General features: G+C 50.2%; 1 protein-coding gene across 1 annotated transcript in view; it reads right to left on the bottom strand.

The window, feature by feature from the left end:
* frem1b (Fras1 related extracellular matrix 1b) overlaps positions 1–26,599 on the bottom strand; it is a 52,015-nt gene extending 25,416 nt beyond the window's left edge. Inside the window, exons 1-21 of the mRNA XM_036131762.1 lie at positions 26,500–26,599; positions 21,766–22,046; positions 21,601–21,695; positions 21,257–21,516; positions 20,925–21,124; positions 20,505–20,828; positions 20,309–20,417; positions 20,095–20,226; positions 15,542–15,886; positions 15,327–15,469; positions 15,050–15,246; positions 14,892–14,982; positions 12,961–13,128; positions 12,671–12,879; positions 12,412–12,505; positions 11,875–12,127; positions 11,584–11,778; positions 9,107–9,295; positions 8,640–8,836; positions 8,383–8,569; positions 8,039–8,183 (exon numbers count right to left, since the gene is read on the bottom strand). Of these exons, the coding sequence (XP_035987655.1) occupies positions 8,039–8,183; positions 8,383–8,569; positions 8,640–8,836; positions 9,107–9,295; positions 11,584–11,778; positions 11,875–12,127; positions 12,412–12,505; positions 12,671–12,879; positions 12,961–13,128; positions 14,892–14,982; positions 15,050–15,246; positions 15,327–15,469; positions 15,542–15,886; positions 20,095–20,226; positions 20,309–20,417; positions 20,505–20,828; positions 20,925–21,124; positions 21,257–21,516; positions 21,601–21,695; positions 21,766–21,987 (3,755 nt within the window). The 5' untranslated portion in view covers positions 21,988–22,046; positions 26,500–26,599. The remainder of the gene's footprint in view (positions 1–8,038; positions 8,184–8,382; positions 8,570–8,639; positions 8,837–9,106; positions 9,296–11,583; positions 11,779–11,874; positions 12,128–12,411; positions 12,506–12,670; positions 12,880–12,960; positions 13,129–14,891; positions 14,983–15,049; positions 15,247–15,326; positions 15,470–15,541; positions 15,887–20,094; positions 20,227–20,308; positions 20,418–20,504; positions 20,829–20,924; positions 21,125–21,256; positions 21,517–21,600; positions 21,696–21,765; positions 22,047–26,499) is intronic.
* Between the last annotated feature and the right edge of the window lie 464 nt (positions 26,600–27,063).

The raw sequence follows: 27,063 nt of genomic DNA, 5'->3' as shown, positions 1-27,063 counted from the left end.
GTTAGCAGTCAGCGTTAGCAGTTAGCGTTAGCACTCAGCGTTAGCATTCAGTCTTAGCAGTTAGCGTTAGCAGTTAGCATTAGCAGTCAGCGTTAGCAGTTAACATTAGCAGTCAGCGTTAGCAGTCAGCATTAGCAATTAGCGTTAGCAGTCAGCGTTAGCAATTAGCATTAGCAATTAGCGTTAGCAGTCAGCATTAGCAATCAGTCTTAGCAGTTAGCGTTAGCAGTCAGCGTTAGCAGTTAGCGTTAGCAGTCAGCCTTAGCAGTCAGCGTTAGCAGTTAACATTAGCAGTCAGCGTTAGCAGTCAGCGTTAGCAATTAGCGTTAGCAGTCAGTGTTAGCAATCAGCGTTAGCAGTCAGCCTTAGCAGTTAGCGTTAGCAGTCAGCGTTAGCAGTCAGCCTTAGCAGTCAGCCTTAGCAGTCAGCGTTAGCAGTTAGCGTTAGCAGTCAGCGTTAGCAGTTAACATTAGCAGTCAGCGTTAGCAGTCAGTCTTAGCAGTTAGCGTTAGCAGTTAGCGTTAGCGTTAGCAGTCAGCGTTAGCAGTCAGCGTTAGCAGTCAGCGTTAGCAGTCAGACTTAGCAGTCAGACTTAGCAGTCAGCCTTAGCAGTCAGCCTTAGCAGTCAGCGTTAGCAGTTAACATTAGCAGTTAACATTAGCAGTCAGCGTTAGCAGTCAGCGTTAGCAGTCAGCGTTAGCAATTAGCGTTAGCAGTCAGTGTTAGCAATCAGCGTTAGCAGTCAGCCTTAGCAGTTAGCGTTAGCAGTCAGCGTTAGCAGTCAGCCTTAGCAGTCAGCCTTAGCAGTCAGCGTTAGCAGTTAGCGTTAGCAGTCAGCGTTAGCAGTTAACATTAGCAGTCAGCGTTAGCAGTCAGTCTTAGCAGTTAGCGTTAGCAGTTAGCGTTAGCGTTAGCAGTCAGCGTTAGCAGTCAGCGTTAGCAGTTAACATTAGCAGTTAGCGTTAGCAGTCAGCGTTAGCAATCAGTCTTAGCAGTTAGCGTTAGCAGTCAGCGTTAGCAGTCAGCGTTAGCAGTCAGACTTAGCAGTCAGCCTTAGCAGTCAGCCTTAGCAGTCAGCGTTAGCAGTTAACATTAGCAGTTAACATTAGCAGTCAGCGTTAGCAGTCAGCGTTAGCAGTTAACATTAGCAGTTAGCGTTAGCAGTCAGCGTTAGCAATCAGTCTTAGCAGTCAGCGTTAGCAGTCAGCGTTAGCAGTCAGCGTTAGCAGTCAGACTTAGCAGTCAGCCTTAGCAGCGTTAGCAATCAGTCTTAGCAGTTAGCGTTAGCAGTCAGCGTTAGCAGTCAGCGTTAGCAGTCAGACTTAGCAGTCAGCCTTAGCAGTCAGCCTTAGCAGTCAGCGTTAGCAGTTAACATTAGCAGTTAACATTAGCAGTTAACATTAGCAGTCAGCGTTAGCAGTCAGCGTTAGCAATTAGCGTTAGCAGTCAGTGTTAGCAATCAGCGTTAGCAGTCAGCCTTAGCAGTTAGCGTTAGCAGTCAGCGTTAGCAGTCAGCCTTAGCAGTCAGCCTTAGCAGTCAGCGTTAGCAGTTAGCGTTAGCAGTCAGCGTTAGCAGTTAACATTAGCAGTCAGCGTTAGCAGTCAGTCTTAGCAGTTAGCGTTAGCAGTTAGCGTTAGCGTTAGCAGTCAGCGTTAGCAGTCAGCGTTAGCAGTTAACATTAGCAGTTAGCGTTAGCAGTCAGCGTTAGCAATCAGTCTTAGCAGTTAGCGTTAGCAGTCAGCGTTAGCAGTCAGCGTTAGCAGTCAGACTTAGCAGTCAGCCTTAGCAGTCAGCCTTAGCAGTCAGCGTTAGCAGTTAACATTAGCAGTTAACATTAGCAGTCAGCGTTAGCAGTCAGCGTTAGCAGTTAACATTAGCAGTTAGCGTTAGCAGTCAGCGTTAGCAATCAGTCTTAGCAGTCAGCGTTAGCAGTCAGTCTTAGCAGTTAGCGTTAGCAGTTAGCGTTAGCGTTAGCAGTCAGCGTTAGCAGTCAGCGTTAGCAGTTAACATTAGCAGTTAGCGTTAGCAGTCAGCGTTAGCAATCAGTCTTAGCAGTTAGCGTTAGCAGTCAGCGTTAGCAGTCAGCGTTAGCAGTCAGACTTAGCAGTCAGCCTTAGCAGTCAGCCTTAGCAGTCAGCGTTAGCAGTTAACATTAGCAGTTAACATTAGCAGTCAGCGTTAGCAGTCAGCGTTAGCAGTTAACATTAGCAGTCAGCGTTAGCAATGAGCGTTAGCAGTCAGCGTTAGCAGTCAGCGTTAGCAGTTAGCGTTAGCACTCAGCGTTAGCATTCAGTCTTAGCAGTTAGCGTTAGCAGTTAGCATTAGCAGTCAGCGTTAGCAGTTAACATTAGCAGTCAGCGTTAGCAGTCAGCGTTAGCAATTAGCGTTAGCAGTCAGCGTTAGCAATTAGCATTAGCAATTAGCGTTAGCAGTCAGCATTAGCAATCAGTCTTAGCAGTTAGCGTTAGCAGTCAGCGTTAGCAGTTAGCGTTAGCAGTCAGCCTTAGCAGTCAGCCTTAGCAGTCAGCCTTAGCAGTTAACATTAGCAGTCAGCGTTAGCAGTCAGCGTTAGCAATTAGCGTTAGCAGTCAGTGTTAGCAATCAGCGTTAGCAGTCAGCCTTAGCAGTTAGCGTTAGCAGTCAGCGTTAGCAGTCAGCCTTAGCAGTCAGCCTTAGCAGTCAGCGTTAGCAGTTAGCGTTAGCAGTCAGAGTTAGCAGTTAGCCTTAGCAGTCAGCGTTAGCAGTCAGCGTTAGCAGTCAGCGTTAGCAATCAGTCTTAGCAGTTAGCGTTAGCAGTTAGCGTTAGCAGTTAGCGTTAGCAGTCAGCGTTAGCAGTCAGCCTTAGCAGTCAGCCTTAGCAGTCAGCGTTAGCAGTTAGCGTTAGCAGTCAGAGTTAGCAGTTAGCCTTAGCAGTCAGCGTTAGCAGTCAGCGTTAGCAGTCAGCGTTAGCAGTCAGTCTTAGCAGTTAGCGTTAGCAGTTAGCGTTAGCAGTTAGCGTTAGCAGTCAGTGTTAGCAATCAGCGTTAGCAGTTAGCGTTAGCAGTCAGCGTTAGCAGTTAACATTAGCAGTCAGCGTTAGCAGTCAGCATTAGCAATTAGCATTAGCAGTCAGCGTTAGCAGTTAACATTAGCAGTCAGCGTTAGCAGTCAGCCTTAGCAGTCAGCCTTAGCAGTCAGCGTTAGCAGTTAGCGTTAGCAGTCAGCGTTAGCAGTTAACATTAGCAGTCAGCGTTAGCAGTCAGTCTTAGCAGTTAGCGTTAGCAGTTAGCGTTAGCGTTAGCAGTCAGCGTTAGCAGTCAGCGTTAGCAGTTAACATTAGCAGTTAGCGTTAGCAGTCAGCGTTAGCAATCAGTCTTAGCAGTTAGCGTTAGCAGTCAGCGTTAGCAGTCAGCGTTAGCAGTCAGTCTTAGCAGTTAACATTAGCAGTCAGCGTTAGCAGTCAGCGTTAGCAATTAGCGTTAGCAGTCAGTGTTAGCAATCAGCGTTAGCAGTCAGCCTTAGCAGTTAGCGTTAGCAGTCAGCGTTAGCAGTCAGCCTTAGCAGTCAGCCTTAGCAGTCAGCGTTAGCAGTTAGCGTTAGCAGTCAGAGTTAGCAGTTAGCCTTAGCAGTCAGCGTTAGCAGTCAGCGTTAGCAGTCAGCGTTAGCAATCAGTCTTAGCAGTTAGCGTTAGCAGTTAGCGTTAGCAGTTAGCGTTAGCAGTCAGCGTTAGCAGTCAGCCTTAGCAGTCAGCCTTAGCAGTCAGCGTTAGCAGTTAGCGTTAGCAGTCAGAGTTAGCAGTTAGCCTTAGCAGTCAGCGTTAGCAGTCAGCGTTAGCAGTCAGCGTTAGCAATCAGTCTTAGCAGTTAGCGTTAGCAGTTAGCGTTAGCAGTTAGCGTTAGCAGTCAGTGTTAGCAATCAGCGTTAGCAGTTAGCGTTAGCAGTCAGCGTTAGCAGTTAACATTAGCAGTCAGCGTTAGCAGTCAGCATTAGCAATTAGCGTTAGCAGTCAGCGTTAGCAGTTAACATTAGCAGTCAGCGTTAGCAGTCAGCCTTAGCAGTCAGCCTTAGCAGTCAGCGTTAGCAGTTAGCGTTAGCAGTCAGCGTTAGCAGTTAACATTAGCAGTCAGCGTTAGCAGTCAGTCTTAGCAGTTAGCGTTAGCAGTTAGCGTTAGCGTTAGCAGTCAGCGTTAGCAGTCAGCGTTAGCAGTCAGCGTTAGCAGTTAACATTAGCAGTTAGCGTTAGCAGTCAGCGTTAGCAATCAGTCTTAGCAGTTAGCGTTAGCAGTCAGCGTTAGCAGTCAGCGTTAGCAGTCAGTCTTAGCAGTTAGCGTTAGCAGTTAGCGTTAGCGTTAGCAGTCAGAGTTAGCAGTTAACATTAGCAGTCAGCGTTAGCAGTCAGCGTTAGCAGTTAGCAGTCAGCGTTAGCAGTCAGACTTAGCAGTCAGCCTTAGCAGTCAGCCTTAGCAGTCAGCGTTAGCAGTTAACATTAGCAGTTAACATTAGCAGTCAGCGTTAGCAGTCAGCGTTAGCAGTTAACATTAGCAGTCAGCGTTAGCAATGAGCGTTAGCAGTCAGCGTTAGCAGTCAGCGTTAGCAGTTAGCGTTAGCACTCAGCGTTAGCATTCAGTCTTAGCAGTTAGCGTTAGCAGTTAGCATTAGCAGTCAGCGTTAGCAGTTAACATTAGCAGTCAGCGTTAGCAGTCAGCGTTAGCAATTAGCGTTAGCAGTCAGCGTTAGCAATTAGCATTAGCAATTAGCGTTAGCAGTCAGCATTAGCAATCAGTCTTAGCAGTTAGCGTTAGCAGTCAGCGTTAGCAGTTAGCGTTAGCAGTCAGCCTTAGCAGTCAGCCTTAGCAGTTAACATTAGCAGTCAGCGTTAGCAGTCAGCGTTAGCAATTAGCGTTAGCAGTCAGTGTTAGCAATCAGCGTTAGCAGTCAGCCTTAGCAGTTAGCGTTAGCAGTCAGCGTTAGCAGTCAGCCTTAGCAGTCAGCCTTAGCAGTCAGCGTTAGCAGTTAGCGTTAGCAGTCAGAGTTAGCAGTTAGCCTTAGCAGTCAGCGTTAGCAGTCAGCGTTAGCAGTCAGCGTTAGCAATCAGTCTTAGCAGTTAGCGTTAGCAGTTAGCGTTAGCAGTTAGCGTTAGCAGTCAGTGTTAGCAATCAGCGTTAGCAGTTAGCGTTAGCAGTCAGCGTTAGCAGTCAGCCTTAGCAGTAAGCCTTAGCAGTCAGAGTTAGCAGTCAGCGTTAGCAGTTAGCGTTAGCAGTCTGCATTACCAGTCAGCGTTAACTGCTACAGCTCAGCTCTGTGGAGGGACAGCGATACGTTAGATCTGCTAATATATGCAGCTAAACTCCTATTCGAGACTGCTTGTATAGGAACGGTCTGGATGAGGGATGGAGCACACAGCCGTGCATAATTTGTGTACAATCCTGCACATGGAGGGCTTTGCATTGCGAAAGAGGTTTTCACTGGTCGTAAATCCATTGTATTGCATTTCAGCAGGAGGCAGCGCTTCGTAATCTGCCCCCGTTGAAAACCGATAAGAATTATTACAAGTTTCCTGGTTTAGGACTTGAGAAGAGAGGCACTGCTACTTTTAAGTTTCCCCTGACGTCCTAAAATTGTGAATGAGCTCTGTCTCTGCTCCACCTGTCATGGCGGCATCTCCACCGCCAAACAGATCTGTGCAGCCAAAGACTTGTTTCACTTTTTTATTTCCCCGCTCACACAATAAATGGCTCTGTTGGACATTTAATCCATAAAACCTGCTTCTTTCATGTTTGCTGGACCAAAACGCGCTGCGTGAAATCATTAATATTGTACTTTTGTGCATGTGGTTCATTTTGGAGCCGCAAACAGTTCAGAATGGAGTCAGAATTCTGAAAGTAACGGGAAGAGCCTCACTAAAGTAAATCTGACCTGTAGCCTAATTTGCAAATAAAAGCAAAGCACAGTGAGGCAGTCAGTCCTCCAAGATGATGAAATCCCTGGAACCTGGTTAACCTGAGTGTTCCGCGAGGATCAGGTTCAGGGGAACCAGGAGAACCTCACACTTCCAGCAGAGAACGTCTCTAAGTTGAACCAAGTTCAGCTCAGCAGCTGGACTTTTTCCCCGCGTTATACTTTTCTTCTTCTTTCTCTGATGGATTTTGAGCAGTTTTAAGCAGCTAAAGACAAATTTGTCAAACATCCAAAAGGAAGAAGGTTTTTGACTTGTTGTTGGACCAGGATGTCCAGGACCAGGATGTCCAGGATGTCCAGGACCAGGATGTCCAGGACCAGGATGTCCAGGACCAGGATGTCCAGGATGTCCAGGACCAGGATGTCCAGGATGTCCAGGACCAGGATGTCCAGGATGTCCAGGATGTCCAGGACCAGGATGTCCAGGATGTCCAGGACCAGGATGTCCAGGATGTCCAGGACCAGGATGTCCAGGATGTCCAGGACCAGGATGTCCAGGACCAGGATGTCCAGGACCAGGAGGTCCAGGTCCAGGATGTCCAGGACCAGGATGTCCAGGTCCAGGAGGTCCAGGACCAGGAGGTCCAGGACCAGGATGTCCAGGACCAGGATGTCCAGGACCAGGAGGTCCAGGACCAGGATGTCCAGGACCAGGATGTCCAGGACCAGGAGGACCAGGATGTCCAGGATGTCCAGGACCAGGATGTCCAGGATGTCCAGGATGTCCAGGCTTGCCATTTAAGGATGAGTGTAGGAAGCAGCGGGGTCTTGGATGAGGAAGCAGGGCGTTTTGTGGTGGGAGGATGCAGACCAGAGGTGGTGTTGCTGTGGGGTGGGGGTGGGGGTGGAACATCAGGAACCATCTGTCTGCTTCTTCACTTGGAAATAAAATCCACGCAGGAGAAGCTGCTGCGTCCGTCCTGCAGGAAACAACAACAACCAGAGCAGCAGCTGCCAAGTCTACGTGTTCTTCTGCCTCGCTGGTCTTCACAGCACCAGCACCCAGCGGGGCCCTCAGCTGATCTGGGGACACCTCGCTGGTGGGGTGGGGCCTGCCCCCCCCCCCTCCTCACAGCAAATTCCTGCTCAGTGGACCATCGCCAGCTGGAGCGGTCCTGGTGACAATAAATGTTGGAGAAGTTTCAGCTTCTCAGCTGCTTTCCTCCTCACGCTGTTTGCAGACAGAATCAGGGCGTCTGGGTCAGCGGGGGGGGGGGGGGTTTGGGGGGCCTGAAACCAGCAGGGGGGCCCCGCAGGTTTCAGGGGGCCGGTCTCTCACCCAGACTTTGACTGAGCTCGGCTGGTTGGCTGCAGGTCTAGCAGCTCCTGGTCTTTCCTGCAGATTCAGGAAGTGGGCGTGGTTCCAGCGGCGCCGTCTGCAGGTCTGCTGTCATCAGGAGTCAGCGGTGATGTGTGGCAGTGGACCAGGAGCAGCGTGACCTCCTCCAGGAGCAGCGTGACCTCCAGGAGCAGCGTGACCTCCTCCAGGAGCAGCGTGACCTCCAGGAGCAGCGTGTCCTCCGTGTGTCCTCCCCCTGCTTTCAGGAAGTCCGTCTTCTCTCTGCAGAAGGACGTGAACTCCAGAGGAAAGTTCTGCTCACCTGCAGACCTTCAGACGCTTTCATCTCAGCGTCTCCTGTGATGTTCGGAGACCTTCCTGCTGTTCTGCAGATGTTCTGCAGATGTTCTGCAGATGTTCTGAAGCTGTAAGCTCTGCAGGTCTGAGCATCAGGACGGCGGCTCCAGACTCTGCATGGATGCTTTTCAACTAGTTTCAGCCATGAATTCTTCAGCTGCTCAGCCTTTTGATGCAGAAAGGCTCTGATGATATTTATTAGTTTATGATTAATAAAGATGATCATAAAATACTGAACAAATCTCCCCCTGACCACTTTCTCTCTGATGTCGTGTTTAAGCTGCACCTCTCTCTCTCTCTGGGTGTGCAGCGGAGCGAGAACATTTCTGCTTATTTTACTGGTAAAAGGAGAACTTTGATGTAAAGGAGGTCCTCAGCTCTTCCTGGGCCGGGTGGTGGGGGGGGGGGGGGGCACAGAAAGGAAGTGAAGGTCCTGGCTGTGCGTTAAGAGCAGGTGTGCGTACCTGAGCAGGTGTGGCTGGTTGTCGTTGACCGGCAGCACGGTGACCCGGGCGGTGGCCTCCACCGTGTGGACGCCGTCGGTGAGCTGCAGCAGAACGGCGTCCTGCAGCGTCTCCGTGTCGTCGTGCAGGTAGAGGATCTTCACACCTGCAGGAGGAGGCTCAGTCTGATGAGCAAACTAAGAGAACAGAAGAATTTAACGCATATGATCATCTGACGGCGGGCGTCGGCCCGGGGGGGCCCGGGGGGCCCGGGGGGGCCCGGGGGGCCCGGGGGGGCCGGGGGCCGGGGGGGCCCAGGGGGCCCGGGGCCCCGGGGGGCCCAGGGGGCCCAGGGCCCCGCTCACCCTGTCGCAGCTCCTGCAGCGTGAAGGAGGACACCGGGAGGCTCCTCTGCTCCCCAGACGCCGCGCGGACCAAGCTGCCGTGAGCCGGCGGCCGCTCCACCCTGAAGGTCAGGAGGTCGGGGGGGGCGTCCAGGTCGGAGGCGTCCAGGATGGAGGGCGTCAGCTCCGTGACTCCGCCCTCGCTCACCTGCAGGAGGAAGAGCAGGAGTCACTCCTCCACGTCTGCAGCCGCTAGCCGAGCTTTAAACGGGACGTACGCTGAAGTTAGCCAGCCGCAGCCAGGGAGGCTCGTCATTGGTGGGGCTGATGATGATGTAGAGGGGGAAGGGGGCGGAGCTATGCAGCCCGTCGCTCACTCTGAGGGACAGCTGGTCCACCGTAGGCTCCGCCCCTCTGTGCTCTGATTGGACGTAGTTTATGAGACCTGAGCTCAGGTGGGCGAGGCTGAAGGATTCTGGGAGAAGAAGCTCAGGTCAGGTGGCTGACCCAGGCTCTGTGCTTCTGGGTCAGAACCAGAACCAGAGAGCCTGGTTCTGGTTCTGACCCAGAACCAGACCCAGGCTCTCTGGTTCTGGTTCTGACCCAGAACCAGAACCACAGAGCCTGGTTCTGGTTCTGACACAGAACCAGGCTCTGTGGTTCTGGTTCTGACCCAGAACCAGAACCACAGAGCCTGGTTCTGGTCCCATCATGAAGCCAGCAGGACCAGAACCTTCACACAGACCTATGGGCGTTCCCGCGTTGCTCTTCTCGGAGCCCGCCGTCGGCAGCACGTTCTCCAGGAAGCCGTGAAGAGGCAGCGTCTCCAGGTGGAACGTCAGCTCCTGGGGGGGGCTGTCTGGGTCCGAGGCCCCGAGAACCCCCCCACACAGGCAGGCCCTGGAGCCCTCCTCCACCTGCAGCACCGAGTCCCCTGGAGGCAGCAAGCAGACGTGGAGTCAGGAGGATGATGAAGGTGAGCCACACCTGGCCAGGTGTGATCCTCGCTGAGCTCTGATTGGCCCTCATCACCCTGCCTTAGGGCCAGAACTGGTTCTGATGGTCTGGCCCGTCAGGACAAACGGACCTCGGTCCTGGAACACGGATATAAACATGAAATCTAAACTGCAGTTAATGAGGGACGGCGCTGATTAACCAGCGTCCTCCTGAACGTCTAATTAGTCCCTCGTTACCGTAGGTGACAGCTAATCAGAGCAGGAGGCGCAGGGAGGCGCAGGAGGTGCAGCGGATTAGGAGAACGTCCCTGGATCCAGCCGCTAATCCAGGAGGCGACTGTCTATTGTGAAGGAGAGCAGCTCTTTGTTCTGCAGAGACAGGCGTTGTCCTGGAGGCGGTGGAGCACCTCCTCCCCCCCCACAGGAGATTATGGCTCCTCTCTGACTCCTGCAGACAGCTCAGATCTGAACTCTGCTGGGAGCAAGATAAACGAGCAGAGAGCCGTCACTCAGGGAGGAGGGCCTGCGCCTCCAGAGCGAAGGAGGGAGGAGACGCAGCAGGAGGAGCAGGAGGAGCAGGAAGCTTCCAGCGCCTCCTTCAGTCTCAGCACTCTGATCCACTGTCAGGGCTTCAGATTCTACTGCATTTAATACATTATAGCAACAGGAACCAGTGTTAGAACCTGCCTCACCTGTCCATCAGGGCGACACAGCACACCTGACCCCCCCCCCCCCCCACAGTAACAGCATTTAAAGGTCCCAGCGTTGCTGTTCTCCTCTGATAACCTCACAGCTCCTCCTAACACCAGACACAAAGGAGGGAGGCTGGATCTCTGCAGCAGACGTTCCCAGTCCCACCAGAACCGCACCGGGTCCACGTCCCACCAGAACCGCACCGGGTCCACGTCCCACCAGAACCGCACCGGGTCCACGTCCCACCAGAACCGCACCGGGTCCACGTCCCACCAGAACTTTCTGGACCTCAGACCTGCAGCAGCAATCAGGCTTAAACCAGAGGCAGCAGGACCTTCTCTCAGTTCTCCTGAAGACGTCTCCTCACCTGTCCAGGTGTCTCTGTCAGTTCTGGAGGTTCTGATCTACCTGCAGGTGGAGCGCTGCTGGTTCTAAGCACATGGAGGTCCATCCTCCTAGAACCAGTCCGGGTCAGAACCAGTGAGCCACCATCACTGTCCTGGTGGTTAGAAGCTGCTGCTTGGTGTGAGTGGAGGACTTGGTCTCCTGAACCATGATGAGATGCTGATGTAATCTCTCTGGAACGTGTTGGAGAACCGAGCTGTAAACTCTGAGGAGCTGAAGCTCCATCCTCCTCCTCTGATCACTGATGGACCAACATGGCCTCTTTCTAACATCTGTTCTCCCTGTCCAACATCTGGACACTCCTGGATAGGAGGCGATTCGTTTTCAGAAAAAATGAGCAGATGTCCGGTTGACCTGGAGGATTTGCAAAGCGTCCCTGGTTCTGTCCACATCTGGCCCAGAATGACTGGATGGTCCTGATGAGGAGAAACGGCCTACGTTCTCAGGACATGAACATGACGAGGAACCTGAACAGTCTGAGGAACCACGCTGGAAAGAGGAACTTTACCACCAGGAGGCTCCTTCTCAGAACATCTGGAAATAAAATCCACGCAGGAGAAGCTGCTGCGTCCGTCCTGCAGGAAACAACAACAACCAGAGCAGCAGCTGCCAAGTCTACGTGTTCTTCTGATCACTGAGGGACAGCCGGGTTATCGCGTGTCTTCTGGACTGTTGGTCATGTCTCATGTTGGTGCTGTGTGAGGAACCAGAACCAGAACCAGAACCAGAACCAGAACCAGGACCAGAACCAGAACCAGAACCAGGACCAAGACCAGGACCAGAACCAAGACCAGGACCAAGACCAAGACCAGGACCAGAACCAGAACCAGAACCAGAACCAGGACCAGGACCAGAACCAGGACCAGGACCAGAACCAGAACCAGAACCAGGACCAGAACCAGAACCTGAACCAGAACCAGAACCAGGACCAGAACCAGAACCTGAACCTGAACCAGGACCAGAACCAGGACCAGAACCAGAACCAGGACCAGGACCAGAACCAGAACCAGAACCAGGACCAGAACCAGAACCAGGACCAGAACCTGAACCTGAACCAGGACCAGAACCAGAACCAGAACCAGGACCAGAACCAGAACCAGAACCAGGACCAGGACCAGGACCAGAACCAGGACCAGAACCAGAACCAGAACCAGGATGGCGGCCTTACCCCGGGTGACTTCAGGGACTTTGTTGTTGACAGGAAGTACGGTGACGTTGAGGTGGTAAACAGGAAGTGAGCGGTGCAGAGGGACGGGTGGAGGACGGGCGTCTCCGTGGCAACAGCGCTCCGTCCCTCCAGCCTCTCCGTCAGAGACGATCAGGGTGATGGTGTCAAACACCGGCTCAGGTCCGATCTCCTCACCTGCAGGCACAGCACCGTCAGGAAGTCTCCAGGTGAGCCCCCTCCCAGGTGAGCCCCCCCCCAGGTGAGCCCCCCCCCCCCACCGCCCGGACTCACCTGAGTGGACATAGTGGACGTGTCCCTGCAGCAGCTCCTGCTGGGAGAACTTGTCCGTCACCAGCCCGGCGCTCTGCAGCTCTCCTCTGCCGGGACGGCGGGCCAACATGTAGGTCAGCCTGGAGTCCTCGCTGTCCCGGTCCGTGGCCGACAGGTAGTCCACCGTCACCTGGACCCGCCCGCCTTCCTGACAGCTCAGCTCGGCCCGCAGACCCCCGCCCAGCTGGGGGGGCTCATCGTTCACGGGCTGGACCTGACGGCAGAGAAGGAGATCTCCAGCAGAGAGCAGGAAGGAGAACGTTCTACGTCTATGACCAGGAAGAACTCAGGGATCCTCAGAGGTGGAGGACCAACGGCTGAAGAACGTTCTGCGGTTCATCAGACAAGAAAACTTTGACTTTCAGAGAAAACAACATCTAGTTTGGAAAATCCAGATGTTTGGGACCCAGACTGAGGAGGAAGCAGGAAATGCTGGAGAAGCCGACCTGAAAACTGCCTGCAGGTGGATCAGGAGGATGTGGGCAGGTACAGACTCACCTGGATCTGCAGTAGGACGTTTACAGAGTTCAGCCCATCGGTCACCTTCAGAGCCACTTCATCCTGGCTGGTCTCAGAGTCGTCATGGAGATACCTGCCATGCAGGAGCACAGGAGGCTTCAGACGCACAGACACACGAGGAGCAGCTTCACCTGCTCATCCGTTAACTCAGGAGGTTCTGCTCTGCTAGCACCAGAACACCAGAACCACATCAGAACCACACCAGAACCGACCAGCGTCTGGATGAAGGTGGTCCCACCTGAGCCGCAGACCTCTCAGGTCAGGAAGCCTGAAGGTGCCTCCCTGCAGCAGAACTCCACCCTGCAGCTCCAACCGGCCGTGACGCGGCGTCCTCTGGACCTTCACCCTCAGCGTCTCCTCAGGACTGTCGTGGTCCTGGATCAGGAGATGCTCCTCCGTCACAAAGGCCCCCCCGCCCTCCTCCACCCGCAGCAGGTTGGTGAAGGCCTGAAAGAGGACAGCAGCGATGAAGCTGAAGCTCCACACAGAGACTCTCAGCCGCTCAGATGATCCAGCAGGAGCTCTGACCTCAGGAGAAAGGTTGTCCACGGGGGTGACTGTGACGTTGAAGACCAGACCAGAGATGGTGCCGCCATGTTGGTCGCTGACCGACAACACAAACTGAACGAAGAGCGGCTCAGGACCGATGTCCTCCACAGGAGGCATGAAGGCCACCTTCCTGTGGTTCACAGCGTGCTGCAGGGACACGATGGAGACAATGAGACCAAACCTCTGGAAAGACTCACTTCCTGTTTCCTGTTGCTGCGCTGGACGCTGGTGAAGGTCACTAATGATATTCTCATGGCCTCAGATAATGGACTTGTGTCTATACTTGTCCTGTTAGATCTCAGTGCTGCATTTGATACAGTTGATCACAATATTCTCCTACAAAGACTTGAGCATACTGTAGGGATTAAGGGGAAAGCATTAGGCTGGTTTAAATCTTATCTGTCAGACAGATTCCAATTTGTTCATGTTAATAATAAATCTTCCTCAAACTCTAGGGTCACCTGTGGAGTACCACAGGGTTCAGTCCTTGGACCAATTCTATTTACTATATATATGCTTCCAATCGGCAAAATTATCAGACAGCATGGGATTAATTTCCACTGTTATGCTGATGACACTCAGCTATATTTATCCATAAATCCTGATGAATCCAATCAGTTACTTCGACTGCAGTCATGTCTTGATGACATCAAAAGCTGGATGACTTTAAATTTCCTGCATCTAAATTCTGACAAGACAGAAGTTGTAATCTTTGGACCAGAGTCCTCAAAAAATAAACTTCTTAATCAATCACTTAATCTGGATGGCATTAACTTGGCCTCTGGTAATAAAGTAAAAAATCTTGTTGTTATTTTTAACCAAGACATGTCATTTAAATCCCATATTAAACAGGTTTCCAGAGTTTCCTTTTTTCACCTCCGGAATATCGCCAAAATTAGAAACATTCTGTCCAGGAGTGATGCTGAAAAACTAGTCCATGCATTTGTTACTTCAAGGCTGGACTATTGTAATTCTTTACTATCAGGAAGTCCACAAAATGCAGTTCAAAGCCTTCAGCTGATCCAAAATGCTGCAGCAAGAGTTCTGATGAAAATCAACCAGAGGGATCATATTTCTCCTGTTTTAGCTTCCCTTCATTGGCTTCCTGTTAAATCAAGAATAGAATTTAAAATTCTCCTTCTAACGTATAAAGCCCTTAATAATCAAGCTCCACCATATATCAGAGCTCTGATTACCCCGTATGTTCCTAACAGAGCACTTCGCTCTCAGACTGCAGGTCTGCTGGTGGTTCCTAGAGTCTCTAAAAGTAGAATGGGAGGCAGATCCTTTAGCTATCAGGCTCCTCTCCTGTGGAACCAACTCCCAGTTTTGGTCCGTGAGGCAGACACCCCGTCTACTTTTAAGACTAATCTTAAAACTTTCCTTTGTGACAAAGCTTCTAGTCAGAGTGGCTCATGTTACCCTGAGCTACCTCTATAGTTATGCTGCTATAGGCTTAGGCTGCTGGAGGACATCAGGGTCTATTTCTCTCTCTCTGCTGAGTTCTCCTACTGCTCTCCAATCTGCATTGTTTGTTGTTATTTCAGCTTTTAACTTTTTGTTCTCTGGCGTTCTGTTAGCTGTGACATCATCAGGGGAGGCAGATCATCCACTATTACCATCTAACATTGAAAGTACTCCTGGGGGGGGGGGGGGGGGGGGGGGGGGGTCCAGAGTCTGAAACTGGTCCATCCAGGTCTATAAAGGTTATGACCAGAACAGCATCAGAACCAGCTGAACTGGACTCTCTCTTCAGGGCTGGTTCTGATGAATAAACTAAAGGAACCAGACCTGATTTGGTTAATTTGGACTTTCTTGGTACATTTAGAAAAAGACATGAAACATGATGAGCCTCCATCTGCCGTCTCTCATGGTGAGACTTCAGATCTGTGGTTCTGTGACCTGCCCACCTGAGTGAAGGACTTCAGCACCGGCGCCATGTGGTCCTTCTTCATGGAGTTGGTGCCGTCGGGGTAGAACAGCCGTCCTGCATCCATCAGTCTGAAGGGAGAGGACACGGTGAACGGGTCAGGCCAACGGACCGGTACCGGTCCTGAGCGGTTCTTACCCAGGCTGCAGCGGGCTGAAGCAGGGCTGTGTGACGGTGTAGGTGAGGTCGGCCTGTGGATCTTCTCTGTCTGTGAAGTGCAGCTGAGCCGGCGAGATGTAAACCACGTCCGTCTCCCTGACGCTCAGCGAGCGCACGGCGCCGGCAACCTCCGCCGGCAGCTGGTCCTTCACCGGGAACACCTGGACGACCACCGTCTGCAGGTACAGCACAGGTAGACTCAGAGAACCCAGAGCTGCAGAACCGGGGGGGGGGGGGGGGGGGGGGGCAGACTCACGTATGTCTGTGACAGGTTGGGAGGCTGGTGGCTGTCAGAGAGCACAACGTCGAAGGAATCCTCAAAGATCTCGTCTCCTGAGTGTTGGTAATAGATCTGACCCTGGATCAGGTCTCTCTGCAGGAAGCTGTCCACAGGAACCGCTTTGGGACAGAGACACAATCAGGATCTCCTGAAGGTTCCTCTGAACGGCGAGGGAACAGAGGGAACCTCACCGGCCTGCTGGCTGGAGCTGCTCCTGAGCAGCCGGCCGGCCCGCGGGGCGGAGACGCTGCGGTAGACGATGAAGTCGTCGCTGGAGTCCAGGTCAGAGGCCAGCAGCATGAAGTCCTGGAGCCGCACCTGGCCGCCTTCCTGCACCTCCACCGCCACGTTGTTGATGAGGAAGGGCGGCGAGTCGTCCTTGGGCAGGATGCTGATGGGGAACTTGTGTCTGATGCTGTGGCGCCCGTCGCTGATGCGGAACACGATGTGGTCGCGGGTGGAGTCGCTGTCAGAGTGGTGGTAGACGACCACGCCCTCCTTCAGGTCCCGCACGCGGAACATGAAGGCCTTCTCACCTGGGAGCAGGAGACACGCTTCAGGAGGACGAACGGGAGGCCAGGATCCCCCATATGAACACACAGGAACGTTCTGTAATTTATAATCTGTGGATTTACTAATCTAAAACAGATTAGAACTAAAGGAACGTTCTGTAATTTATAATCTGGGGATTTACTAATCTAAAACAGATTAAACACACAGGAACGTTCTGTAATTTATAATCTGGGGATTTACTAATCTAAAACAGATTAGAACTAAAGGAACGTTCTGTAATTTATAATCTGGGGATTTACTAATCTAAAACAGATTAAACACACAGGAACGTTCTGTAATTTATAATCTGTGGATTTACTAATCTAAAACAGATTAGAACTAAAGGAACGTTCTGTAATTTATAATCTGGGGATTTACTAATCTAAAACAGATTAAACACACAGGAACGTTCTGTAATTTATAATCTGGGGATTTATCAATCTAAAACAGATTAAAACTAAAGGAACGTTCTGTAATTTATAATCTGTGGATTTACTAATCTAAAACAGATTAAAACTAAAGGAACGTTCTGTAATTTATAATCTGTGGATTTACTAATCTAAAACAGATTAAAACTAAAGGAACGTTCTGTAATTTATAATCTGTGGATTTACTAATCTAAAACAGATTAAAACTAAAGGAACGTTCTGTAATTTATAATCTGTGGATTTACTAATCTAAAACAGATTAAAACTAAAGGAACGTTCTGTAATTTATAATCTGTGGATTTACTAATCTAAAACAGATTAAAACTAAAGGAACGTTCTGTAATTTATAATCTGTGGATTTATCAATCTAAAACAGATTAAAACTAAAGGAACGTTCTGTAATTTATAATCTGGGGATTTACTAATCTAAAACAGATTAAACACAAAGGAACGTTCTGTAATTTATAATCTGTGGATTTATCAATCCAAAACAGATTAAACACACAGGAACGTTCTGTAATTTATAATCTGTGGATTTATCAATCTAAAACAGATTAAAACTAAAGGAACGTTCTGTAATTTATAATCTGGGGATTTACTAATCTAAAACAGATTAAACACACAGGAACGTTCTGTAATTTATAATCTGTGGATTTATCAATCTAAAACAGATTATTACATTTCAACAAGAAGGGACCCATGTGGTGGACAACATTATCATAAATAATAAATGTTTCATTATTTAATTAGTAGATCAGGTGATGAATTTCTGATCTAAATGAAAACAGATTCTTGTTTTTTATCCAAATGTTGGGACGTTTTTGTGTTTTCTATGTTTTATTGGCAGAAGATGCTTTTCAGCTCGAATATTAACGATATTCTGTTTAATTATTCCTGATGACACCATGAAACTGATCAGGTGCTCCTCTGTCTGTAGAACACGCGAGCAGAACCCGGTCCGGCCGTCACCAGCACCTTGATTCCCAGGGTGGGTCCATGTTGCTCAGAACTTCTGTACTGACCCGGTCCCGCCTGGTTCTGGACATCAGAACTTGGAGCTTGGAGCCAATCAGCTGCAGCTTTCTGAGGAAGTCACTCTAATTACTTTATTTCCTCGTTAAGCTGCAGATTTACCTGTTTCTCTGCTCAGGTGGCGTTACCTTTTCTTCCTCTGCTTTTGTGACCATTTCTTATTATTTTACTAATATTTGATCTTTAATCAGAATATTGGAGCCAATAAGGCTGCAGGCAGGTCCAGCAGAACCCGTTTAGAACTCAGCTCGGTACCGCTGACCCACACCAGGAGGAAGGTGACCCAGATGTGACGACTGAACCGCTAACAGACATAAAGCGACGAGGCAGCAGACGCTTTGGTTAGGGTCAGAGAAACTCCTGATGATGAAGAGGAAGAGCTGATGAAGAGCAGGTTAGATCAGCTCTTTAAGTTCCTGAGGAGAGAAGGAGCGCTGCCACTGCTTTAGCTTTAGATGCATTTATTATTATTACTCTTAATAATAATAATAATAATAATAATATCATCATCATTGTTATTAATATTATTAGCATTATTATTATTATTAGCATTGTCGTTATTAATGTCATTTTATTATTACTGTTATTAGTGTTGTTGTCGTTGTCATCATCATTATTAGCAATATTAGCATTGTTATCATCATCATCATCATCATCATCATCATCATCATCATTATTGTTATTGCTATTTTTATTTTTTTATTATTTTTATTATTATTATTATTATTCTTATTATTATTATTAATTATTATTATTATTATTATTATTATTATTGTGCAAAACTGTAAAATAAACTTCAGGGATCAAATTGCTGCAGGTGTCAGATGGTCCAGTTAAAATCAGTCAGCAGAGAACCAGGACAGAACCAGAGGAGAACCAGGACAGAACCAGAGGAGAACCAGGACAGAACCAGAGGAGAACCAGAGGAACCGTCCCATCAGCCTGTGTGCAGCAGCAGAACCATTTCTTCACAGTTTGCGTCGTTTCAAAGGTTCTCCTGCAGCTCTGGGCGGAACCGGCTCGTCTGTCCTGCGCGTCTCAGAGTCCATCTGCCGGGGACACCGTCAGCCAACAGCAGCGGCTGCCGGTGGAACAACTTCTCCCTTTCAGTCAATTAGCGGCAGCAGCGCAGGACGCGCCGCTCGCTGGGAGCCTGGAGGCGCGGTGCCGCGCGGCGACGCGGCGCGGAGCGGAACCGCCGCCAGAGCTCGGCGTCTTTCCCGGGACGGTCGTCCTGCGCCAGGCAGACAGAAGGCCAAGGTCACCCGACAGATTGAGAGACGAGCGGTCACCAGCCCGAACCTCATTAGCGGCGGTACCGAGGGGAGCCGGCTCGCCGTCCAACACGCGAAGCAGCTCAGTAATTGGGCCCAAAGGTGGCGCTGGGCAGGCGGCCCATCACGCAGCACCGGGACCGGCAGCCGTCCATTTGGCTGAAGGCGCCGATGGGCCCGCCGCGACGGTCCCGGTGCTCAGAGGGCCGCGGCCCCCGGGGACGAACCGTCCTGCAGGACGTCCGTCCAGCTCTGAGCCAGACTTTCCAGGAGGAGGAGGAGGAGAGGGAGGAGGAAGATGAAGAAGAGGAAGAGGAGGAGGAAGAGAGGGAGGAAGAGAGGGAGGAAGAGGATGATGAAGAGGAAGAGAGGGAGGAAGAGGAGGAGGAAGAGAAAGAGAGGGAGGAAGAGGAGGAGGAGGAAGAGAGGGAGGAATAGGAGGAGGAAGAGAAGGAGGAAGAGGAGCTTCTCTGCACCAATCAGAAGCTGGGATAAGGTCCACTCAGATCCCCTGCAGGAGGCCCGGATGTCACAGATCCAGTAGAACCGTCCGGGTTCTGAGCGGTTCTGCTCTCCATGTTCCTCTTATATAAATTCACAGTTTTCTCTGAATAAATGATTAGAAATTAACCTGATCCACAGTCAGAGTTACAGCAGCACCAGAACCGGACCTCAGCCCCAGGTTCTGGTCCAACTGCCCCCCCCCCCCCCTCTCAGAGGTCCAGATGTGTACAGAACCCTGATCTGACCTGCCGGGTCGTTCTGGACCATCAGGAGGAGCAGAACCAGCATCTGCTCCGTGTGCGCGGCGCCGTGAAAAGCCGGGAGGTTCTCCAGCCTGCCGCAGCGGGCTGAGGGGGGGGGGGCACGGGGGCAGGTACTCAGCCAGGGGCCCCTGTGGCCCCCGGTTTACAGCTGATTAGCAAAGGCGAGCAGGACAGGAGACATATGCTGCTGAGGGAGGAGGAGGAGGAGAAGAGGAGGAGGAAGAGGAGGAAGAGGAGGAAGAGGAGGGGGAAGAGGAGGAGGAGGAGGGAGGAAGAGGAGGAAGAGGAGGAAGAGGAGGAGGAGGAGAGGAGGAAGAGGAGGAAGAGGAGGGAGGAGAAGAAGAGGAGGAAGAGGAGGAAGAGGAGGGGGAGGCAGGTGTCGTATTAAAGGTGGGCTTTGTGGTGCTGAGTCCTCACAGAACTGGACTTTCATGGTTCCATCAGAACTCTGGACCAGGTTCTGGATGTGGATCAGAGCCACCAGGCGCTGCTTCTCTGACTGGATCGTACTGGTACCGGTTCTGGAGCTGTAAACGGACCTGCAGGGCTGTGTGGAGTGAACACTCTGGTTCTGGTTCTGGTTCTGGTTCTAGCCGGGGAATTATCCAATGAAAACAGCCAAACTTCATTCATAAAGTAACTACTAAGTTAAGCTGAGGTTCTGGTTCTGGTTCTGGTCCGACCCGCTCACCTCTGACGCTGAGCCGCCCGTGCGCCGGTCCGTCCACAGCCACCAGGTAGACGGCGTCCATGTTGTCCCTGTCCACCACCTGCAGCTCCTCCCAGGTGATTGGCCGGGACTGACCCTCCAGCAGGTCCAGACCTGAGAGCACGAGGCGTTCGCTGGTCGTCAGAAATCACAGCGTCGCTGATTTTAGCGGCGCCGGGGTGAAAATCAAACGTACCCATGTTCCAGGAGACTCTGGGTGCGTTTGTTTCTGACGCCCTGATAGACAGGTGCAGCAGGATGGGCGGGCTGCTGGCGAAGGACCCGTCTATCGCCTGGAACTCCACCTGAGGGAGACACAGAGCCTTGACCCGGTTCTGCCGGGCCCATTCCAGTTGTGGTCAGAACCAGAGCCCGGGTTCCCCTGACGGTACCTGGAGGTTCTGGCGGAGAGTGTGGCTGCTGTTGGGGGGCTGGTAGGCGACCTTCATGTCGCGCAGCGCCAGCCAGGTGAAGGAGCGCACCTCCTTGGTGTGGTCCTCCAGGTGTGTGATGTAGCCGCCAGCAGGGGGCGCCGTCACGTTGAACACCAGCTGCTCCTGCGGCGTCTCGGCGTCCGTGGCGTCCAGCGCGGCGGTGCTGAGGGGCGTGAGGACGAACTGGTCCACCTCCAGGATGGAGGACGCCATGAAGCCGGCCTTGGGGGCCTGGTTCTGCACGGCGCCCCGGATCAGAACCGGCAACCACAGCGCCTGCGACTGAAGGAGAGGAAGCGGGTCAGCACCTGGAAGAGGAACGTTTGGAGCCTTTAGAGGCACCAGAACCTGCAGAACCCTTCCTGCTTCCTGCCGTACCTCCAGCAGCCTCCTGCTGGCCTGCTCCCTCAGCTCCACCCGCAGCGGGACGTAGTCCACCCGGGGGGACGGAGGTCTGAGGTGCTGGTACCGCAGACCGGACCTCAGGAAGTCCTGGCAGCTGGCCTTCAGGACCCGGACCTCCGTGACGTGGTGGAGACACGCTTTGTTTCCAGGACACGAGTCCTCCGCCTGACGGCCTGCAGAGAGCAGAGGGGAGTTGAGTTCTGGTTCTGGTTGAGTTTGGTCGGGCCTCAGCGACCCAAAGCTTGGGTATCAGAACACAGAAGCGGACGCAGGTGAAGTCGCAGCAGTGACCCGGCGGGCCGAACCTCTGCGGAGCCCGGAGAGGTCCTGGCGGACCAGCCGACCCGCCGCCGGTACCGAGGTCTCTGCGCTCATCAGCCGCACGGAGCAGACCAGGTTCTCCGGAGTTCTGATGCTCAGCACCGAGCTGCTGATGGCGTTGGACAGGCCCAAGAAAGCCGGCACTACCAGAGGAGAACCGCCCAGCGCCGCCACACCAGAACCGCCGTCCACCACCCGGACCCGGAGGACCACCGTCTCCAGCTGCAGGTCTGAGGACGTGAACCTGGGGAGGGAACCTCAGAGTCTGAAGTCTGCTGGGACAGAAGCAGGTTCTAGTACCAGGAACTGCGGTGGTTCTGTTCGGTACCTGTACACTCGGAGCAGAACCGTGTCGTCGTCCAGCAGAGGACTCCCGTTGTGGACGTAGCGGACCTCGTCCTCCAGGAAACTGCAGTCAAACATCTGCAGAGCAGAAACCCAGTGAGTGTCCAGACCCAGACCCGGTTCGCTCACCTGCCGGAACCGCTCTCACCTGCGGAGTCAGCTTGCCGACCCGCTGGGTCACAGGCTCGTTCTGCACCACCTCCACCCTGCAGTCGCAGCTCGGCTCCACCTGGATCTTCAGGTGTGACCGGGTGACGGAGACGACGCCGCCTCGGAGGACCTGCACACCTGAGTTCACCTGCACCAGAGAGCGGGGGCGCACCGACGACACCAGGAGGAGCGGGAGCAGAAGGCGTCTGACCCACGCCATGACGGGTCCCTGAACGCCTCGTCCTGTGGTTTAGCTTCAGCGCTTCATCAGCGTCCAGCCTGGAGGAGAACATGGAGAAACATCTGAGGATGAAGAGCTGCAGGCCCAACATCACTGCCAGGACTTTATTCTGCAGTCAGGAAACGGATCGATGCGTTACTCTGAGTTAATCTGAGTTAATCTGAGTTAACCTGAGTTAATCTGCGTTAACCTGAGTTAACCTGAGTTAACCTGAGTTAACCTGAGTTCATCTGAGTTCATCTGCGTTAACCTGAGTTAATCTGAGTTAACCTGAGTTAATCTGCGTTAACATGAGTTAACCTGAGTTAATCTGCATTAACCTGAGTTAATCTGAGTTAATCTGAGTTAATCTGCGTTAATATGAGTTAATCTGCGTTAACCTGAGTTAATCTGAGTTAATCTGAGTTAACTTGCGTTAACCTGAGTTAATCTGAGTTAATCTGCGTTAATCTGAGTTAACCTGAGTTAATCTGAGTTAACCTGAGTTAATCTGCGTTAATATGAGTTAATCTGCGTTAACCTGAGTTAATCTGAGTTAATCTGAGTTAACTTGCGTTAACCTGAGTTAATCTGAGTTAATCTGCGTTAATCTGAGTTAACCTGAGTTAATCTGAGTTAACCTGAGTTAATCTGCGTTAACATGAGTTAATCTGCGTTAATCTGCGTTAACCCGAGTTAATCTGCATTAATCTGCGTTAATTTGAGTTAACCTGAGTTAATCTGCGTTAATATGGGTTAATCTGCGTTAATCTGAGTTAATCTGCGTTAACCTGAGTTAACCTGAGTTAATCTGAGTTAATCTGCGTTAACATGAGTTAACCTGAGTTAATTTGAGTTAACCTGAGTTAATCTGCGTTAACCTGAGTTAATATGAGTTAACCTGCGTTAATCTGCGTTAACCTGAGTTAATCTGCGTTAACCTGAGTTAATCTGCGTTAATCTGCGTTAATTTGAGTTAACCTGAGTTAATCTGCGTTAATATGGGTTAATCTGCGTTAACCTGTGTTAACCTGAGTTAACCTGAGTTAATCTGCATTAACCTGAGTTAATCTGAATTAACCCAAGTTAACCTGCGTTAATCTGTGTTAACCTGAGTTAATCTGAGTTAATCTGCATTAACCTGAGTTAATCTGAATTAACCCAAGTTAACCTGCGTTAATCTGTGTTAACCTGAGTTAATCTGCGTTAACCTGAGTTAATTTGAGTTAATCTGAGTTAATCTGCGTTAACCTGAGTTAACCTGAGTTAATATGAGTTAACCTGAGTTAATCTGCGTTAATCTGCGTTAACCTGAGTTAATATGAGTTAACCTGCGTTAATCTGCGTTAACCTGAGTTAATCTGCGTTAACCTGAGTTAATCTGCGTTAATCTGCGTTAATTTGAGTTAACGTGAGTTAATCTGCGTTAATATGGGTTAATCTACGTTAATCTGAGTTAATCTGCGTTAACCTGTGTTAACCTGAGTTAATCTGCATTAACCTGAGTTAATCTGAATTAACCCAAGTTAACCTGCGTTAATCTGTGTTAACCTGAGTTAATCTGCGTTAACCTGAGTTAATCTGAGTTAACCTGAGTTAATCTGAGTTAACCTGAGTTAACCTGTGTTAATCTGCGTTAATAAGGGTTAATCTGCGTTAATCTGAGTTAATCTGCGTTAACCTGAGTTAATCTGAGTTAACCTGAGTTAACCTGAGTTAATCTGCGTTAACATGCGTTAACCTGAGTTAACCTGAGTTAACCTGAGTTAATCTGAGTTAACCTGAGTTAATCTGAGTTAACCTGAGTTCATCTGAGTTAATCTGTGTTAACCTGAGTTAACCTGAGTTAATCTGAGTTAACCTGAGTTCATCTGCATTAATCTGCGTTAACCTGAGTTAATCTGCGTTAATTTGAGTTAACCTGAGTTAATCTGCGTTAATATGGGTTAATCTGCGTTAATCTGCGTTAACCTGAGTTAATCTGCGTTAATCTGAGTTAATCTGCGTTAACCTGAGTTAACCTGAGTTAATCTGCATTAATCTGAGTTAACCTGAGTTAACCTGAGTTAATCTGCGTTAACATGAGTTAATCTGCGTTAACCCGAGTTAATCTGCGTTAATCTGCGTTAATTTGAGTTAACCTGAGTTAATCTGTGTTAATATGGTTTAATCTGCGTTAATCTGAGTTAATCTGTTTTAACCTAAGTTAACCTGCGTTAATCTGCGTTAACATGAGTTAACCTGAGTTAATCTGAGTTAACCTGAGGTAATCTGAGTTAACCTGCGTTAACCTGCGTTAATCTGTGTTAATCTGTGTTAACCTGAGTTAACCTGAGTTAATTTGCGTTAATCTGCGTTAACATGAGTTAACCTGAGTTAATCTGAGTTAACCTGAGGTAATCTGAGTTAACCTGCGTTAACCTGCATTAATCTGTGTTAATCTGCGTTAACCTGAGTTAACCTGCGTTAATCTGAGTTAACCTGAGTTAATCTAAATTAAGCTGAGTTAATCTGCGTTAATCTGCGTTAACCCGAGTTAATCTGCGTTAATCTGCGTTAATTTGAGTTAACCTGAGTTAATCTGCGTTAATATGGGTTAATATGGGTTATTCTGCGTTAATCTGCGTTAACCTGAGTTAATCTGCGTTAACATGAGTTAACCTGAGTTAATCTGAGTTAACCTGAGTTAATCTGCGTTAACCTGAGTTAATCTGAGTTAACCTGCGTTAATCTGCGTTAATCTGCGTTAGTCTGCGTTAACCTGAGTTAATCTGCGTTAATCTGCGTTAACCTGAGTTAATCTGCGTTAGTCTGCGTTAACCTGAGTTAATCTGCGTTAATCTGCGTTAACCTGAGTTAATCTGAGTTAACCTGAGTTAATCTGAGTTAACCTGCGTTAATCTGCGTTAGTCTGCGTTAACCTGAGTTAATCTGCGTTAATCTGCGTTAACCTGAGTTAATCTGCGTTAACCTGAGTTAATCTGCGTTAATGTGGGTTAATCTGCGTTAATCTGCGTTAACCCAAGTTAATCTGAGTTAATCTGCGTTAATCTGAGTTAATCTGCGTTAACCTGAGTTAATATGAGTTAATCTGAGTTAACCTGAGTTAACCTGAGTTAATCTGCGTTAACCTGAGTTAATCTGAGTTAATCTGAGTTAATCTGCGTTAACCTGAGTTAATATGAGTTAATCTGAGTTAACCTGAGTTAACCTGAGGTAATCTTCGTTAACCTGAGTTAATCTGAGTTAATCTGCGTTAACCTGAGTTAATATGAGTTAATCTGAGTTAACCTGAGTTAACCTGAGTTAATCTGCGTTAACCTGAGTTAATCTGCGTTAATCTGAGTTAATCTGCGTTAATCTGAACGTTTGGATTATAAAAACCTGAACGGAGCCTAACAGATGTCAGAGATGGATGAAGCTCCTGAGCAGCTGGCGGAGGTCTTCATCCTGATGTCCTCCATCCATCGTCTGCTCAGGAGTTAAACTAAAGGGACTGACTCTGTCGGCTCCTGCATTCATGTTTGTTTATTGCTTTTAATTGAATCTAGGAATTAATCAGAAAGCGTTTCAGCTGTTCTGTGGGAACATTACAGCACCGATGACCAGACGGAGAACTTTCACGTTCCTGGTAACCAGAAAGCACGTTTCTCTGAGTCTGCCTCTTCATGTAAACCTAGCAGGTGGAGGAGGGGGGGGGAGGGGGACTCTGTTCTTTTCTATTTTCATGGTTTTATGCTGACAGCTCAGCAGGAGAAGCAGGTTACCTCCAGCTCCCAGGGCTCTAGAGAACGGTTGGAGAACCTAGATCCCTGCAGCCATTGCCGAGATCTAGAGAACGGTTGGAGAACCGGGTTCTACCCAGGCTGGTTTCCAGCTGCTCTGCACCGTCTCAGCAGGGTTCTGCATGAAATCCTGCGAGACGTTCTAGCAGCAGCTGAGATGCCTTCACCTCTGCAGGAACAAAGGTCAGCGGCGCCGGGCTGTGGAGCCCAGATTCCTGACATAGTTTCAGGATGACCTGTTCTCTGTTCTCTCTTTTCTCTGTTCTCTCTTTTCTCTGTTCTCTCTCTGTGTTCTCTGTTCTCTCTGCTCTGTCTGCTGTGTTCTCACTGTGTTCTCTGTGTTCTCTGTTCTCTCTGCTCTGTCTGCTGTGTTCTCTCTGTGTTCTCTGTTCTCTGTTCTCTCTGTGTTCTCTGTTCTCTGTTCTCTCTGTGTTCTCTGTTCTCTCTCTGTGTTCTCTGTTCTCTCTGCTCTGTCTGCTGTGGACGTCTCTCTGCTCCAGCTCACCTGGTCGTCTGTTCTAACGTCTTATTTCACGCAGACATGTTCTCTTCGTCTTCCCAGAGGAAGAGAACATGTTCCTGCTCTCAGAGCTCGCAGCATGTTCTCATGACTCTGGCTGTTCTGAGGTCAGTTTGCAGAGACATCTTTTGTCTGTAGGTTCTCTAACAAGCAGGAGGAGAGCCTGAGTTTCAGAAGCAGGAGAGGAGAAAGGTTCTGCTAACGTACCTGAAGCTGCTGCTCTTCGTCTTGCTGCCTGCAGCCTGCTGCCTCCCAAAGTCTGGTTTCAACACGCAGGAAGGAGAGCGGGGGGAGAGAGAGGCTGCCCTGAAGCCAGGAGGGGGGGGGGCAGACAGGAAGTGGGCTTTCTGCTTCACAGCCTCATCCCTCCGCCCACCTGGGAGTCAAACTACAGACTCAGGTTGCTCAGAGACCTGATCTGCAGCTAGGCTCAGACACCGTCCCAGTAAATATCCTGTACCAGCAGAGAAACTCAGCCTGGAGCAGAATGAGCCAGACTCCAGGAATTAGTCGCCCCCAGAGAAAGAAGAGAAGCTGAAATAAAATAAAACTTCCTGGAAATCAGCCGGAATAAGAGAAGAGAAGAGGAGACTGAGAAGCTGCATGAAATCTCCAGGAGGTAGACCAGTCCGGGGGGGGGGGGGGGGGGGTAGACTGCAGGAAATAGACCGCATCAGGTGTGTGAGAGGGTGCAGGTTTGATCAGGCCTGAAAGAGATAGTTCAGGTAAAATCAGGTAATTTCAGGTAAACTCAGGTAAAAATCAGGTAAA

The sequence above is a fragment of the Fundulus heteroclitus genome, unplaced genomic scaffold (genome assembly GCF_011125445.2).
Source record: "Fundulus heteroclitus isolate FHET01 unplaced genomic scaffold, MU-UCD_Fhet_4.1 scaffold_46, whole genome shotgun sequence".
NCBI classification, from domain to species: Eukaryota; Metazoa; Chordata; class Actinopteri; order Cyprinodontiformes; family Fundulidae; genus Fundulus; species Fundulus heteroclitus.
Note: the sequence above shows the minus strand (reverse complement) of the source record. Positions and strands in the feature narration are given on the sequence as shown.